Source organism: Myripristis murdjan, chromosome 6 (genome assembly GCF_902150065.1).
Source record: "Myripristis murdjan chromosome 6, fMyrMur1.1, whole genome shotgun sequence".
NCBI classification, from domain to species: domain Eukaryota; kingdom Metazoa; phylum Chordata; class Actinopteri; order Holocentriformes; family Holocentridae; genus Myripristis; species Myripristis murdjan.
The window spans coordinates 6,419,378-6,434,311 of record NC_043985.1 but is presented as its reverse complement, the minus strand read 5'-3'; the positions used below and the strand labels follow the sequence as shown (position 1 = coordinate 6,434,311).

The window sequence follows — 14,934 nt, the reverse complement described above, 5'->3', positions numbered from 1 at the left end:
ATCCCAGCTTCACTCTGAATTCAGATGAAATGTGTCCATTCATTTGTCCACCATGGATGATAATTAATAGTTTTTAGGATTCATCACAGTGCTTTCCAAAGAACTGATCATGATAATGTTTCAATCTGACCGACTGACTTATTTCTCTCTGGTAACAACGGAGAGGAGGACTCACCTGTTGCGCAAAAAGGTACCTGAATCAATCTTTATAGATCATATTAACATAATTTTTCAGATAGTGTTCCTGGAATTAAAATATAGTATATTTCCTACTATTAATAATTTCCAAGTTTATATGCTAATTATTATTTTTTTTTTTTAAAGAAATGTACTAAAAGGTAAAAATTAGATTTCTTTTCTTTGGGATAAACCTCTTTTTTGTGCAAGAGTGCAGCTCACACAATTGGAGTAATGCAATCGCTATCTGTCTAAAACCAGTTCTATAATCATAGCTATCCTTGTTATTACCATAGCTGCGTATGATAATGCAGTAGTGTGATTTTCCTTCCACATGGCAACAGCCAACCAACGCCTTTTCTGTTTATTGGTGATGCACAGGGTCTGACCTTCAGTGTCCTTCCAGTATTTTTGTAGGTAACACACATTTGTAACAGAGGGGGGCAAAAATAGTGTGATTTTAATTTATTTCATTTTTTTTTCTTCCCTGGGTTGTTTCCCCAAAAGCACAAGACAGTACTGTCACTTCAAGTGTGTGTCGTCAAAACGGCCCGAACAAAAAGGAACAGGGTGAAAGCAGAGAACACGGAATCTCAATTAGAGACCAATGAAGAAGAAAAAAAGCCATCCCGCGTGGCGTCGGGGGGGGGGGGGGGGGGGGGGGGGGGGGGGGGTAAGATGACAACAGTGTCCAGGTGCGTTTGGGAAAACCCACTCAGGTAGACTTAAGTGTGCAGTGTGTCCATGGCTGCATTGTCACAACTCCTTAGCAACCCATCTTCAGGTTTGGGAGACAGTTGGTGAAATGAAATCGCATGCAATGGGTTGAGCCTGCTGCTGAGGAGGGTCACGTAGCATACTATATGCTAAGTCTACTATCAAAATAACAATTACCCACAAATGTTGCTGGAAAATAATTCGTTTCTGGCGAGCAGCAGTGAAAATGCAGCCATGGTTGACTTCCTCTTCACTGAAGTCAAGTTGTTTGGCTCTGAGACACACTAGTAGAAATCTGCCTTTAGATAAACTTCCAATGTTGTTAGCTAGCAAAGACTGTGTATGTGTGTGTGTGTGTGTGTGTGTTATTCCTTGACGAGTCGATAGATGTGGTGCTGTGCTCCGTGCTCATTGTTGGACACCTCAAACACACACGCCATACAAAGCAGGGTCTCCTGAGTGTCTCTGTTGCTCACCACCTGCAGACACACACACACACACACACACACACACACACACACACACACACACAAAAGATGGAAATGTTAACTTTCATGTTCATGTGGGCTCAAATAACACAGCTGCACGTGTGCAAGTTCACACACAACACACGACTGAGTCAAGCATACTGTATCAATGCCTGCACTCACTCACACACACACACACACACACACACACACACAGTGTTGAGGCTCTCACCAGCAAAATAGTGAAGTTCTCCAGCACGCTGTTCATCATGTATTTCTCTGGCAGGTGTTTGAGTTTGTGGATGAAGTTGATCATGTATTCGCACATCGGAGAGCGACTGATCCTGTAGACAAAGCGCCCGTTTTCAAGCCTCGCGTACTCCGTCTGAGGGAGGAAGAGGACGGTCAGCGTCCGGTGCACGGGATTTCAAACCTGTCCATGCTCTCCACCTCCAAGCTGACCTCTAAACCACTAAGCACTTGACCCCGTCTTGAAGTGATTTTGCTCTCAGGACTCGGATGTTAACGTATATTTTGGTTTGTGTCGATTATGGAATTGTCTTGTCTGTCATCGTCGTCAAATTCAAAGTGGTGTGACTAAAATATGTTACAAAAAAAAAAAAAAAATCACTCATAATGTGCAAATTTTTGTGTCATAGCAACTGACCTTTTGAAACCAGAGCAAATTCATGTGATTTTTGTCAAAAGGCAGAATGTAAGTAAAAAATTAAGACGAAACGAAACTATATATTTATAGTTACTAGAATTATATGTTGTGATATAAATCAATTCCTCATTTTTCACTGCTGTAGTGGATACACGAATACATGTCACATTTTAATGATGTCATCTTTCTGTTGATTTAAAAAGACTTTCATGCTGCCTATGGAAGACTTTCATGGCCAAACTGTGATGAGTGACCACCAGCTCTTTCTGTGCTGCTTTTTATCTCATTATTTCACACGTTTCTGTCCTTGCAGCTTTAACCAAACTGCCCATCGACTTTAACATCATGCTGTGGGGGAGGATGTGATTGGGACTGAAGCAATACCAGCATTTTAGCAAGACATTCAAGTGCTAATCGTCAGGTTATTCATTTTCTTTTCTGTAGTCTCCACCGAGTGAATCACTATTTGCTCCACCTGTGAGGCACTGTGATATTTTTTCCTTGGGTTTTCTATTGATGGACTTTGAGTTTCTGTAGGTGGCGCTCTTTTCTTTGCCTGGTTGCTGATCATTCTAACTACCTGGTTCTTCCACTTATTCAAAGCAAACCGCTGTTGGTGAAAACTATTGCGTTTAATTAATCGGTGTTGGGAGAGCAGCAAAACTGGCATTTACTAAGGAAATGTCCTGCATTATTATTTAACACACATTTCTGCAAATTGAGAATCTTGAATGCCCCTCACCTCCACCTTCTCGACCACCTGCTTGCCGAAGGAGCAGACCTTGGTGGAGCAGGTGATGGTCATGTTCTCCGAGCTCTCGTATTGGCTGGTCACACCGTAGAAGGCTGCAGGGTCGTCCTGCACGTTGTAATTCAGATCCGCCTGGTAACCGGAGAGCCACCGAGGAGGAGAACGGAAATGTGTCAGAAAAAAGAAAGAAAAAGAAAAAACAATTAATGGGTGAAGGTAGAAAATGATCTCAAGAGAAAATACAACCCCCTGATATCTGGCCCAGCATTGAGATGTAAAAGAGGAACCAGTGATTCCCAAAGTATCTATAGATTGAGATTAGTCTGTCAATACGCTGACATCAGTCTGGACATTGTCTGGGATTTATGATATTGTCATATTATAACATGGTGTACTGCATGGCTCTGCTGCCAGACTCATCAGAGAAAAACTCTGTGAAAATGGACTGTCTACTAGGTAACACCTTCATTTCAGGCATAAAATATGACTTTATGCATCCATGCCACTGCAATACCCACTGGTGCTTTTTCATCTTTCATTACAAAACTATAGCAAGTTGCCCAGACTTTTGGCCATGCATATTTGGTAAAAAAAAAAAAAAAAAAATGTAATGCATTTTTCTTCCTTTTGCAAAGAATGTGTTCATATTAAGATAAAACTGCTTCCTTAATTTGGTGGAGGATACTTTCAAGGAATACAAAAAATAGCCAACAATAACGCGCACAGTCCATCTGAATTCATTAAGCCATGAAATGAACTTGCAGCGAGCGAACATTCTTGCATAACGTTCTGCCATTGAACTTGGGGCTGGAAAATATTTAATCATTGCAGTGAGTACACAGTGCACCTGGATTACAGGCCGGGAGACGCGGAGAAGGGTTTGTACAAATTGTAATGAGTTCTCTAAGGAGAACTGTGTGTTTCGGGGCTGAGGATGGACACACACACACACACATATATGCACACACTATCAACCAGAAATCACTGCATGAAAGATCCCATGCTTGCCTGCACATGTAACACCCGACACACACTATCAAATGGCCTCTTGCACAATAACATGCCCACATGTAAACGCATGCATACGCACAAACATCAAGCCCTACTCCATTAAACCAGCTGATTATTGACAAGTGCGATCCGCTGTCCTCCATCAGACACCAGCTTGATTAAAGTGAGAAACGTTTCTCTTCACATTACAATGATGAAAACACCTCTTCAGTTCAATATTTATAGTCAACCCAATTTACAGGCCCTCAGGCGTCGCCTGCACACCAAACCATCGGACTGTTTAACAACCTAACGGCTACGCTCATATCCAACCTGTTCATCAGTTTGATAATTAAACCAATTATTCTTTGTGTGTGCATGCATGCGAGAGAGAGAGTGCGGAGGGATCGAGGTGAGCTGAGATTCACTCTAGGCTTTGAATGGAAGGTGAAGAAGGTAATTATTCTTCAATTTCACACCCAAACTCTATTGTGGCAAACAAGGGGAGGGGGGGGGGGACACAAGACAGTTCAAGAGAATGGTAAAAAAAGAAGGTAAGGAGACACACACACACACGCACACACACACACACACACACACGCACACACACACAGGAGGAAGAGCAACCTGTGAGTCAGAAGGCAAGCAGGTGTTCAAACAAAGCCTTTGTGCTTTCATCAACCCACCACCTCCATATCCCAGGTGGGAAGACAGCGCACACACACACACACACACACACACACACACCTGTAGATACAGACAAAGAGACGGTGCTGGGTGGAAAAATACAGGAACAGCCAACAGGCAAGGAACACACTTGTTGCTCTGCCTGCCAATCACCACGACCTCACGTTTAGATCACGGACACACCCAATACCAAATCACTTTGTTTTTTGTTTTTTTTGTTGTTTTTTTTTTTATGTCAGTTATGATATTAGCCATATGAACCACCAGGCTGCATAGCTGGTATCCGCTGTAGCTTCCAAAAAGCCAAATTTAAGACTTTAAGATATTTCATGTTACCTCATTCTGTTTGGGTGTATTAAACGGTCCGTAATGACAACAAATCATGACTGACATACTGTGTTAACCCAGATCTACATTAATAACCGCTGACCCAAATATGTGGGCAAAACGTAATATAGTAGCACTTTTTTTCTTATTTTTAGTCTTTCTTCCCCACTCCGCCTTGAATAAATATCACCATCTAGGTTTGCTCCAAAGTACGGCGTAATCAAAAATATATCTGCACAACATGGTGGACAATCATGACCTCTAACAACTGACATTCTCTGGCGGAGGGTCACCGTTTTCCCTTTGCTCACCCAGAACTTGATCAGGTAGAAAGCGTTTTGCGGTCCCTTCCCGAACAGCTCCTTCAGGCCCCCCTTCTTCTCAGGGAACTTGTCGTATATCTGCCTGATGTCCACGCACTCCAGCAGGGGGTCGCTGTAGCTGGGGTTGGCCTGGCTGATGTGCACAAACAGGTGCTTGTTGTACTGCTGAGATCGAAAATGAGGAGTGGGAAGTAAGGAATTGAGCCAAACAGAGAGCAAAAGATAAACATAAAGATAAAAAAAAACCAAATACGGTGTTTTGTATATCCTGTGATCCTGAGCAGAGTGGAGGGCATGAGGTCATTCTAAGATCATACGAAATATGCCAAAAATAGGTCTTATTTTGGCATTTATACATATCATGGTGTAAATGCCAACAGGCTGTAACTGCAGTGGTCTTTGGGAAGGCCCCCCACCCCCCTCAAATTGTAATTCATTTTTTCTACCTGTGGGCGGCAGTAATCCGTGACGCGATGGAAACAACGCGCCTCAAACTTGACACTGCGACAACTTTTCGTCAACGGTCTCGCGCCGCTTCAAAGTCACCGCTGGACAGCTCAAGGTTCTTATCTGTCCGAGCAGAAAGCAACAAGACGAATGCGGGCTGTCTCGGAGCGCGGTGTAGAAAAATGACAGAGAGCGCACGGCGTGGCAGAATGACAGATAGGCCGGGCAGACGGAGAGATAGAGCTTTACAAAGGTTATTCATACTAGGAGAGACGCGGAGGGTTTTAGAGGTGTTCTCGACCGCGGGGTTATCTGTCATCTCTGTTTATGGGACAATAGGGAGTGCTTATGGTACACCTATGCTGTGTGTGTGTGTGTGTGTGTGTGTGTGTGTGTGTGTGTAGTACTCACAGCCTCCTGGTCCCTTTGCGTCTCCAGGAAAGATGAAAACTCGACCAGCCGTAGTTTGTTGGTGCCGATGGAGCGACCCTGCCACGCTGGCTCTCTGTGTGTTTGGGCTGCAGTAGGGGGCTCATAGCCTGGGGCAGACACACACACACACACACACACACACACACACACACAAAATTTAACCTCACTTCACATACAGTGTGCCATTATCAAGATCATCATGTATAATCATGCTACCCAGTAGGGGTAGTGGCAGCATTACTCTTTGTGACAAAAGTATAAAACAGAGGCCATTACTAGAGGTGAGGGCGCCGAAAAGTAGATGACTAAAGTACACCGAAAGAGGTGATAATGATGAAGACATGCGGTTCAATCCCACAGGTGGCCGGCTCTCAAACTCTCATACAGTTTAGTGGGAAAATTGTTCAAACTCCATTTTCCCCCATTTAGTATTGTATTATTGTAAATGACAGATGACAGTGTCCCCCTCCATGAAAACGATCTTACAAAACCATGAAAAAAAAATACAGTAAAATGTCAAAGATGCAGCGGTGCACTTTCTGAAGCGGTTTTTGAGTTTGGGCTCAAGATAAAGGCACTGAGTTTTATGCTACTTTTCAGCCACTATTGTTTTAGGATATTTTTTCAAGGTCAGGTATGTGAATAACTGGACATCCACTGCTTAGACAAGGCTCAATCAGTAAGGACTGGTACTTCAGGCAAATTCTATACATTTTCTATCTTCACTCATCCCATGCTGTCTTGCATGTCCGAGGCTTTTAATCACATGCAGGGTTTCCGCTACATGTAATTGATCGTGGCACCCCGCCACGGCAAAATAAAAGCCGCCACGCCTTCGCAATGATGATTTTTTTTTTTTCAGATGTTAAAACAATTTAAAGTATATTGTATGAATGGATATACATACACATATATATAGCCTATATTTACGCACATATACTTACTATAATCAGAGTTTGAAATGATAATTTAAATATCATGAAATGTTACACTACACTGCAGTCAACTTTATTTTGAAAAATGAACACCGGAGTCATCACCCGCCTGTTTGATTCTACTGCTGCGCTCGCAGAGGGAGAGAAAAGGGCAGGAGAAAGGTACCGAGGCAAGATTAAACTTAATCCATTTTTGAAAACAACCCTAATGTTATCGTTAATGTCAACATTGTAGGGCCCTATAATTTCAGCGATCACGGAATTGCGGAATTAGCCAAATAAAACAGAATCTATTTTTAACACAGAATATCGCAGAATTTGACATAATTTGCATGAAATGCTGTTTTTGTGTGGAATATGAACGTATGTCTGGGGGAAATTACATGGAGGGAAGCAAATCTGGGTGGCAAAACCCCTCCAGTCGTTTCACCTGCACCAACAAGAAAAAATATTACAACAGCTGCACACCAAACTTTCCAGGCTGCAGCAGTGCACTGACATGGATTGTGTAACAAAGAGACGAGTTGCCACTCCGCTCTGTTTTCACTGGCTAACAGTGGCACACTGGCTTAGCTTGTCGAGGAGAGCAAAGGTTTCAAAAACAGTAGCCATGCCACAATTTCAAAATCTCAAACTCAAAGCTTTGACTCTCAGTTCATATGTTCAAATATTCCAGACCAGGATATTTTGGCTAAAACATTGCTAAACAAACCCATTTGGTGAGGGCACATGTGAGTCATGCTGCTGGTGCATGAGAACATTTTCCAGAGCTGATTTCATCAGCAATGTTTTAGCCTAATTATGTTGTTTGGGATGTATCAAGCATATGAATGGAGAGTCCGTGCTGAATATGCTGCATATTTTCATGTCCTTTTTGCTGCTGTTTACCCAAGTCAGCGGCTGCAGTTTTTGCTGGCTTCATTCTGTGAGGCGGTTAAAACTTTTTTAAATCAGACATTCAAGACAACTCAGGCTGACTTGATACTACAAAACATTTAGTCTGTGGGTTCCTGCAACACGAGCTGTTTTACCCATGTCCAACCAGTGGTTCTTAACAGACACTGTAAATCATGTGACATCCAGCTGTTCAAGGACATCTGACCAGGAGAGAACCTGTGACCCTCAGCTGCTGGTAGCTGAAGAGCACTGAATACTATCTTTTTTTTTTTTTTTTATCATGTGTTTGGAAGAAGCTCCATCTTCTCAGCGTTCTTCCCTCTGTTTGACCTCCTCAAAGACAAACTGCAGGGCTCACTGGAAACCCCCGAGCTCTGATTGAGGCCTATCAGGGAGCCAAAGCGACGCCCCGTAGAGATCCAGCGGTCTAAATGACAGCAGCGAGGACTGCTTATTCACTTTAGTGAAAGAGGGTAGTTGCACCGTGGTCCCTCTCACCTGAGATAGTGGTGGTCCCTGCTGTCTGCACAGAGTAGGCTTGCTGGGAGAACGGCTTGATACTGAGGGAAGGAGACAGAGACAAAGAGAGGGGCATAAAGAGACAGAGCGCGATTAGGTACATTATACACTCCCTAAATTGTACAGAGGAGAATTCTATTTCACGCCTTCTATCATCACTAGCGGGACTGCAAAGGTCATAGTGTCTCGGTTCCATGAAAGCACCATACAAGCCCCATTTACTGCCATCATCATCACAGAGCCACGTAACAGCATTGTAGCACTGGCGCCCGAAACTTCACCAGAACTCAGCCAAGCTGCAAAACGTGACTCACTACAATAATGAACAGGAGCTAATGGAGACGGTGCAGCAAGGGCAGGACAGTTTGGGTGCCGTCACGTTTGTTACGTAGTATTTCTAATGTGTGATTCGGATGAGGTCTTCGCTTTCCAGTGCGTTGTGGTTGGAAAAATGAAAAAAGTTAGCTAGCTTGATCAATTATGTTATGTTTGGACATTTTCCCCTGTTATAAAAATGCACATTAAGCAGCCAGTGGGAAAAGATCTAAGCAAATGTTGATGGCGTGGAGCTTGAATGGAGCAGAATGGTCATGTTTGCCGCAGTCATTTGGCTAGACAGAGTAAAATGGCAGCTGGGGTTGGTTGCCATGGTGACAGCACTTGTCAGTGGGGCTGTAAAGTGTGTCACACCAGCTTGACAACTGATGTGTTGTGCCGTGGCTGCTTGCTGAATGCAGGAATCAATGGAAGCACCGAGCGGTCCAACAATCCTCAGTTCCCCTGCAGCAGCACGGCAGCAGAGCCGGCACGCGGGACGCCTCTCCGTGCCCCGCACGGCACCGCTCGTCTGGTCGCTGCTGCAAACCCTCGCACCTCAGTGCATCAGCCACGTGCCACGAGTCGGTTTATGGGAGCAACACACATAAAAATGGCTGCCACTCCATCCTGCCATGTTGATTTAAAGAGGAAAGTCCGTTCTACTCCATTCAACTTCTGTGGATACTAAATGTAGTTAAGCTGATTTCAGAAAAATAAAGAATTGCATGCCATGATGAAATGGTAAAAGTCACCCCAAGTCTAGTCTAGTAATTATGACTTGAGGGAGCACTCATTTGCTTCTTTAAACTTGGCAAGTCATTTTCATGCTAATTCCCATGACATTAGCGCTCAAACTCATTTCAAGGGAGATTCACTGATGGACAATGAGATCAGTCAGTATTACAACCCGCTCCCAACATTACAAACAAGTAATGATCATGAGCCTTTGGAAAATTAACTTGAAAGCTACCCATCACATAATCACCAAAAATACCACGCTATGTTGAGTGGGACAGAAATAACACACACACAATTTAAAATCTGTAATCAAGTTGCAATCAAGTAAACAGGGTCAGTGTGACTTACTCTTCTGTGGTGGAGCTGGACTGGCCGCCAGGAATCACCCCCTGCCACAGCTGGACAACACACACACACACACACGTTAAACACTGCATTCATACTAAAATGTGTTCCTACATGTGCACTGCGGCTTCAAATTCAGCATATGTGACGAGCTGATCTTTAAAAAATCAAATTATTACTTTATTATTATTCATGGCCTTCTGTTTCCTATATTTATTTGGGAAAAAAGAAACTCAGTCTGTATCTGTGTGTGTGTGTGTGTGTGTGTGTGTGTGTGTGTGTGTGTGTGTGTGTGTCAGACCTGTGCGTTGCCAGGGAAGCTGGCCCGTACTATTCCAGGCAGCAGCTTGCTGTGTATGGCCGTGGCTGAGACGATCTGAGCGGAGGACATGGAGGAGATGCTCTGCAGAGCCTTCTCCTTGGCATTCTGGTCCTACACAGGGGCAAAACACACCACACATCATCATCATCCTCCTCCTCCTCTTCGTCATTTATGATGCAATGAGGCATGGAGGATTTTCTGCCCCGCCTCATGCCTGCTTTATATTCTGTTCCTACATAATGCATACCCAAAGTAAAGACTAGAATATAATCGGAAACGTGGGAAAATCTGCAATAAAAACAACAGGAATTATCATGAGAAATCATTTGAAACCTTGAAAAGAAAAATCCCACGGAAAATTACAACTCTGAGGCGGGGAAAAAAAAATCAAACTAAAAACATCCTAGTTATTACAATCCAAATCCTAGCTGTAATGCAGTCGTCTTAACTGGCCCACATGAAGCTGCTCATTTGCCAAAGTGTTTACACAGTATACGCTTCTGGTTCATGGTAGTAGTAGTTAGAGAAAGGGGACATAATTTTGTATACTGAGCACCTCAGTCACTTTAATAATTGAGTTATTTGCCACATGCAGGCATCTATTTCCTGATTTTTCAAGTGCAATGAAAAAGAAAAAAACTGCTTTCCATAATCAGAGTAAGCGATTCAGAGAAATCAGGTTAATGCAGCTAGATTTCTGCTACAGAAACCTGATTTTTAGACCATGTACACGCTTACAGAAGCTTTTTTCCATGTGCACATGTACAGGAAAAGACAGTGGATGAGGAAAATGACATGACACACACAATGAACAAACACTGTGCAACGCCCGGGAGAATAAAAACTCATTGTCCTACATGGAGAGGGAGAGAGGAAGAGGGATAAAATTAAGACAGGACTAGGCCTTAGTCTGGTAAAGTTAATCCTGGCCTAACAAGTGACTTTCCCCAAAAAATCACGACCTCTGTTTTGTTTAGTTTGTGCTGGAGTCCTTGATTAAATCAGATCCATGTTTTTTCACGTTTTTGGCGGGAAGCTGTCTTTGCTGTGATGTTGTGCACTCAGTGTACAGTAGGTGCTAGCTCTGCACAATAATATTGTCAGTAAAGGCTGTTGTCTCATGAGTCTTCTATTGTCTCACTTTCTTTTTCTTTTTTTTTTTTTTTTTTTAACAACCTACTTTTGTTGCTTCCATAACCATAAAACACATCGCATAAGCAGCAGTTTTTTGTTTTTTTTTTTTCAGGGAAAAACGCCTCCAATGTGCATTTAAAATAGCAAATATGAACACTTTCATGAACTGGCTGTGCACTAAATTACAATCACTAGAGAGAGAGAGTATCAAAGCAGATATTGGTTAAAAAAAAAAAAAAAAAAAAAAAGAGAGAGCTATCGATAAAACCTGGACGGGGTCTCAAAAATTGTGTGGGAATTAAGGAGAAAAGGGATGGAGACAACAGTGATGTCAAGTTCAAGCTGCTTCCTTGGAGGTTTGATGGAAACCCACATTTACTTCAGGACTGACGCTAAACTTTGACCTGGAAATCAGAGCATTTCCAGGTCTAAGAAATCCAGGACTATTGTGGTCTGTGACCCAGAAAGTAAATTAAAGTTATTCCATCTTAAAAGGGAATTTTAGTCTACAACCATTCCTGCTGCTATATCTAAGGGAAGAAAAGCTGGGCGTCACAGGTAACCAGCAAAATCTGGATCAGCGGAAATGGAACAAGCAACCGGTGCGAACAAACTTAAGCAGGAGCAACATGATCCTGTTTAGACTCGGTGAATACAGTCAGTCTGTGACGCCGTCCCTCATTCGTGTCTAGATCCGCCCATCCTGCTGAAACTGGCTTTCGGTGACAGTCAGGATGTTCTGGGGTGAGCGGGGCTGCTCACTGCTAACCTAAATGCTTCAGTGTGGTTAAAAAAAAACAATGTACAGTAAAAGCTGTTCAAAAGCCCAGTGAGGATGAGCGTGTTTGAATAGCGCTGGACTCCCTGTGCGCCGGTGCTCTGCTCCTCCGCCGCCTGTCAAAGCATTTACCGACAGGCCGGCTCCCTCGGCTTCAGATGAGATGTTGTTTCAAGGTAGACAGTGTTGGGGCAGGAACTTGACCTGCTGCGGGGGAGGAGGGCGTTGACTGACAATACACTTTTCCCGCCTCAAGGCAAAAAGTTGCATATTGCAGCTTTAAGTCTGAACTTGCCAGCTTTTATATAAGGGCTCCTGTAAACGCAACAAAACCCTGTAGCTGTAAAGCTACAGTAACTAAATGAACTCAATGGAAATGAATTACGGGCCATGCAATAGCCAGTCGTTACCAAGTTAACCGCTGATCATTGAGCATACTGGATCTTCACATTAAACGCTATAGAAGCATATGTGTTTAATGAAATCCCTGACCTGAACCCGTGTCTTTACAACGAGCTCCTCTCGTGGGAAATCCAACAGGAGGGAAAGTTGACGCGCAAACAGAGCGCTCACTAATTACTTTTCCTTTCTCTGGTCATTTAATGTGACATGGGCAGATGTGTGACACTTGAATAAAATGACACCAACAGAAAAATGAATGCTTTTTCTATTGAAACGCCGTGCTTGATAAAGTCTCTGTAGCATTCAACAGCAAGCATGTGGGCTTTTTTCTTAATTACATTTCTATGATATATTATAAAAAGCTATAGACATGTCCCTCATCTTTATTTAAAGATATTGCTAAGATGGCAAACACACCACTCGCTCGGCTTCAAACATGCTTCGCGATGTGATGGTGAGGTTGGTTTGCTGCCAGTGGGGGCTGTTTTTTTTTCCTGATTTCACAGAATGTGCGTTCATTTGTGCTCTGTGACAAGAATTTACACCCCAACATGTAAAACAGATAAAAAGAGGCATATTATATCACGATCAGCGTCACTCAGCGCCAAGCAGATGAGCCGTTTAGTCAAAACAAACACAAGATTCAGAGGCTTTGTGGCATATTGGATGATATGACTCAAGTAGCCTTCATTAACAATTGTAATCAACCATCTGTCTTATTTCATAACAAAATAAAATGGATTTTTTTTTGTTGTTGTTGTTTGTTTTGTTCTCTCTGTTTCCATCTTGGCGTTGCGACGGCTCTTCAGGCGCAGCGGGCACCGCTCTGTTGCCTTACACAAAGTAATTACAACCAGCAGTTAGGAAGGAAAAGACGGGAACGAGGGAGGGAAGGAGAGAGGAGGACACAAAGAGAGCAGGAGATTAATGGACCGGGGAGGGAGGAGAGAGCACGAGGAAAAACAGGGAAGGAGAAAGAGGGGAACGAATGTATGTGAGGATATAAGAGGATAACGGTGGAGTGAGGGGGGGGGTGAGGGGGAGGTACTCTCAGAGAGACAATAAAGACACCTATTTGGACACCGAGGAAACAGGAGTCACCGTGGCAGGCATCCCGACCGCCGCCATGGAAAGTCAGAGCGGAAGTGAGAACCACACTGACCCCGACAACAACACTTTTTAATCACAGGCTTTTTATCAGGTACAGTCCTAAGTGTCTCTGCTGCGTGTTTTCTGCACCACGCTGGGCGGCAGGCAGGCCAATGCACCCAAGTCCTTCAAACCTGCAGTTAAAGGTGCAATATGCAAAATTGCCGAGGGCTGATTTAACGTCTAGAGGTCATTTAACAGTCCTCACGTCAGCTGACCTTCAGTGGGTTCATTTGAAGTCATAATCCAAAGATTTTAGCTTTTTTCTTTCTATCAAGTTTGAATTTCTGTAGGTGGCGCTGTTTTCCAGTTCCTCAGGACATGTAAAAGTCACCACTTCCTGTGCAGCAGAGATTTTTTTTTTTTTTTTTTTTTTAAACCGGACTCCAAGTGTTTAGAAAAGCCAACGCAAAAGCTTTCATGAGCTGGACACAGGTTGAATCATTATGGTGTTGTATTAATCAGCGTTGAGAGTTACTGGCATTTTATCTGGATGAAAAAAGCAGATGATTATTTTATCATCCTGTAGACGATGATGTTGGCAAAAACGGGCCTCCTCCCTCTGTGTCTCTCGCTCTACTCATCCCCGTTAACGCCGAGCAAAGCCAGCCTTACCTTTAGTTTAGAATGAAACTCCCTGGATTTCCTTCTGGCTAAAACCTGGATATGGCTGGAGACCTGGAGAGGAGAGGAGAGGAGAGGAGAGGAGAGGAGAGAGGAGGAGGAGAGGGGGAAGGGTAGAAAGCAAGGAGGGGGAGGAGGAGGAGGGGGAAACAAGGGTAGAAGAGAGTAGAGGAAGGACCAAACAGTGAGTTGCCATGGTTATGAAAGGACTGTTGCCACACTGGAAGGGCACAGGCGCACGCACACACAAACACACACACACACACACACACACACACCTCTCCCCTGACAACAGTGAATAGACCCATCTATGCACATCTTTCGAGGCAAATGAAAAAGACACCTGGGAACAAGACTGGAACCAAAACACTAAAATAACACCATTTAAAGATGATGTTTCTCTCTGCAATGTCAAAATTATGATGGAACAATGCCTGAAAACATTATTGTAATGCATAACACTCCTCTCATACTTCCTAATTATTTCAGCACCGAGGAAATACTGTGACAGACACATAACAACAGCATTTCAGTGCTATTCTCATTATTTACTGAGAATTAAAATTCACACATGCCCACAGGGCGGAGAGATTATTGGTAGCAAAAGGTACAAACTTCCCTTGGCCTTAGCTGAAAACGAAACTAAACCCTAACCTACGCCGTTCTTGCACCATGGCATCTCGCACAGTGGCGCCGCCCTAATGGCAGTAAGAGGTAAATGTTGGAATTTCAAAGACTTGAAAACTGAAATCCAGTGGCGCAAAGTCTAAATTTCCTGTGGTGTTGGG

The 14,934-nt window shown here is 43.4% G+C and overlaps 1 protein-coding gene across 2 annotated transcripts in view; it reads right to left on the bottom strand.

The window, feature by feature from the left end:
- Nucleotides 1–663: 663 nt before the first annotated feature.
- Nucleotides 664–14,934, bottom strand: part of LOC115361070 (transcriptional enhancer factor TEF-1-like) — a 36,887-nt gene continuing 22,616 nt past the window's right edge. Inside the window, exons 4-12 of one of the 2 annotated variants that reach the window (XM_030054334.1) lie at nucleotides 14,138–14,200; nucleotides 10,039–10,170; nucleotides 9,741–9,790; nucleotides 8,316–8,377; nucleotides 5,965–6,092; nucleotides 5,095–5,271; nucleotides 2,771–2,911; nucleotides 1,594–1,746; nucleotides 664–1,373 (exon numbers count right to left, since the gene is read on the bottom strand). In XM_030054334.1, coding sequence (XP_029910194.1) covers nucleotides 1,260–1,373; nucleotides 1,594–1,746; nucleotides 2,771–2,911; nucleotides 5,095–5,271; nucleotides 5,965–6,092; nucleotides 8,316–8,377; nucleotides 9,741–9,790; nucleotides 10,039–10,170; nucleotides 14,138–14,200 — 1,020 coding nt within the window. In that variant the 3' untranslated portion in view covers nucleotides 664–1,259. The remainder of the gene's footprint in view (nucleotides 1,374–1,593; nucleotides 1,747–2,770; nucleotides 2,912–5,094; nucleotides 5,272–5,964; nucleotides 6,093–8,315; nucleotides 8,378–9,740; nucleotides 9,791–10,038; nucleotides 10,171–14,137; nucleotides 14,201–14,934) is intronic. The other variant, XM_030054335.1, reaches the window with a different exon arrangement.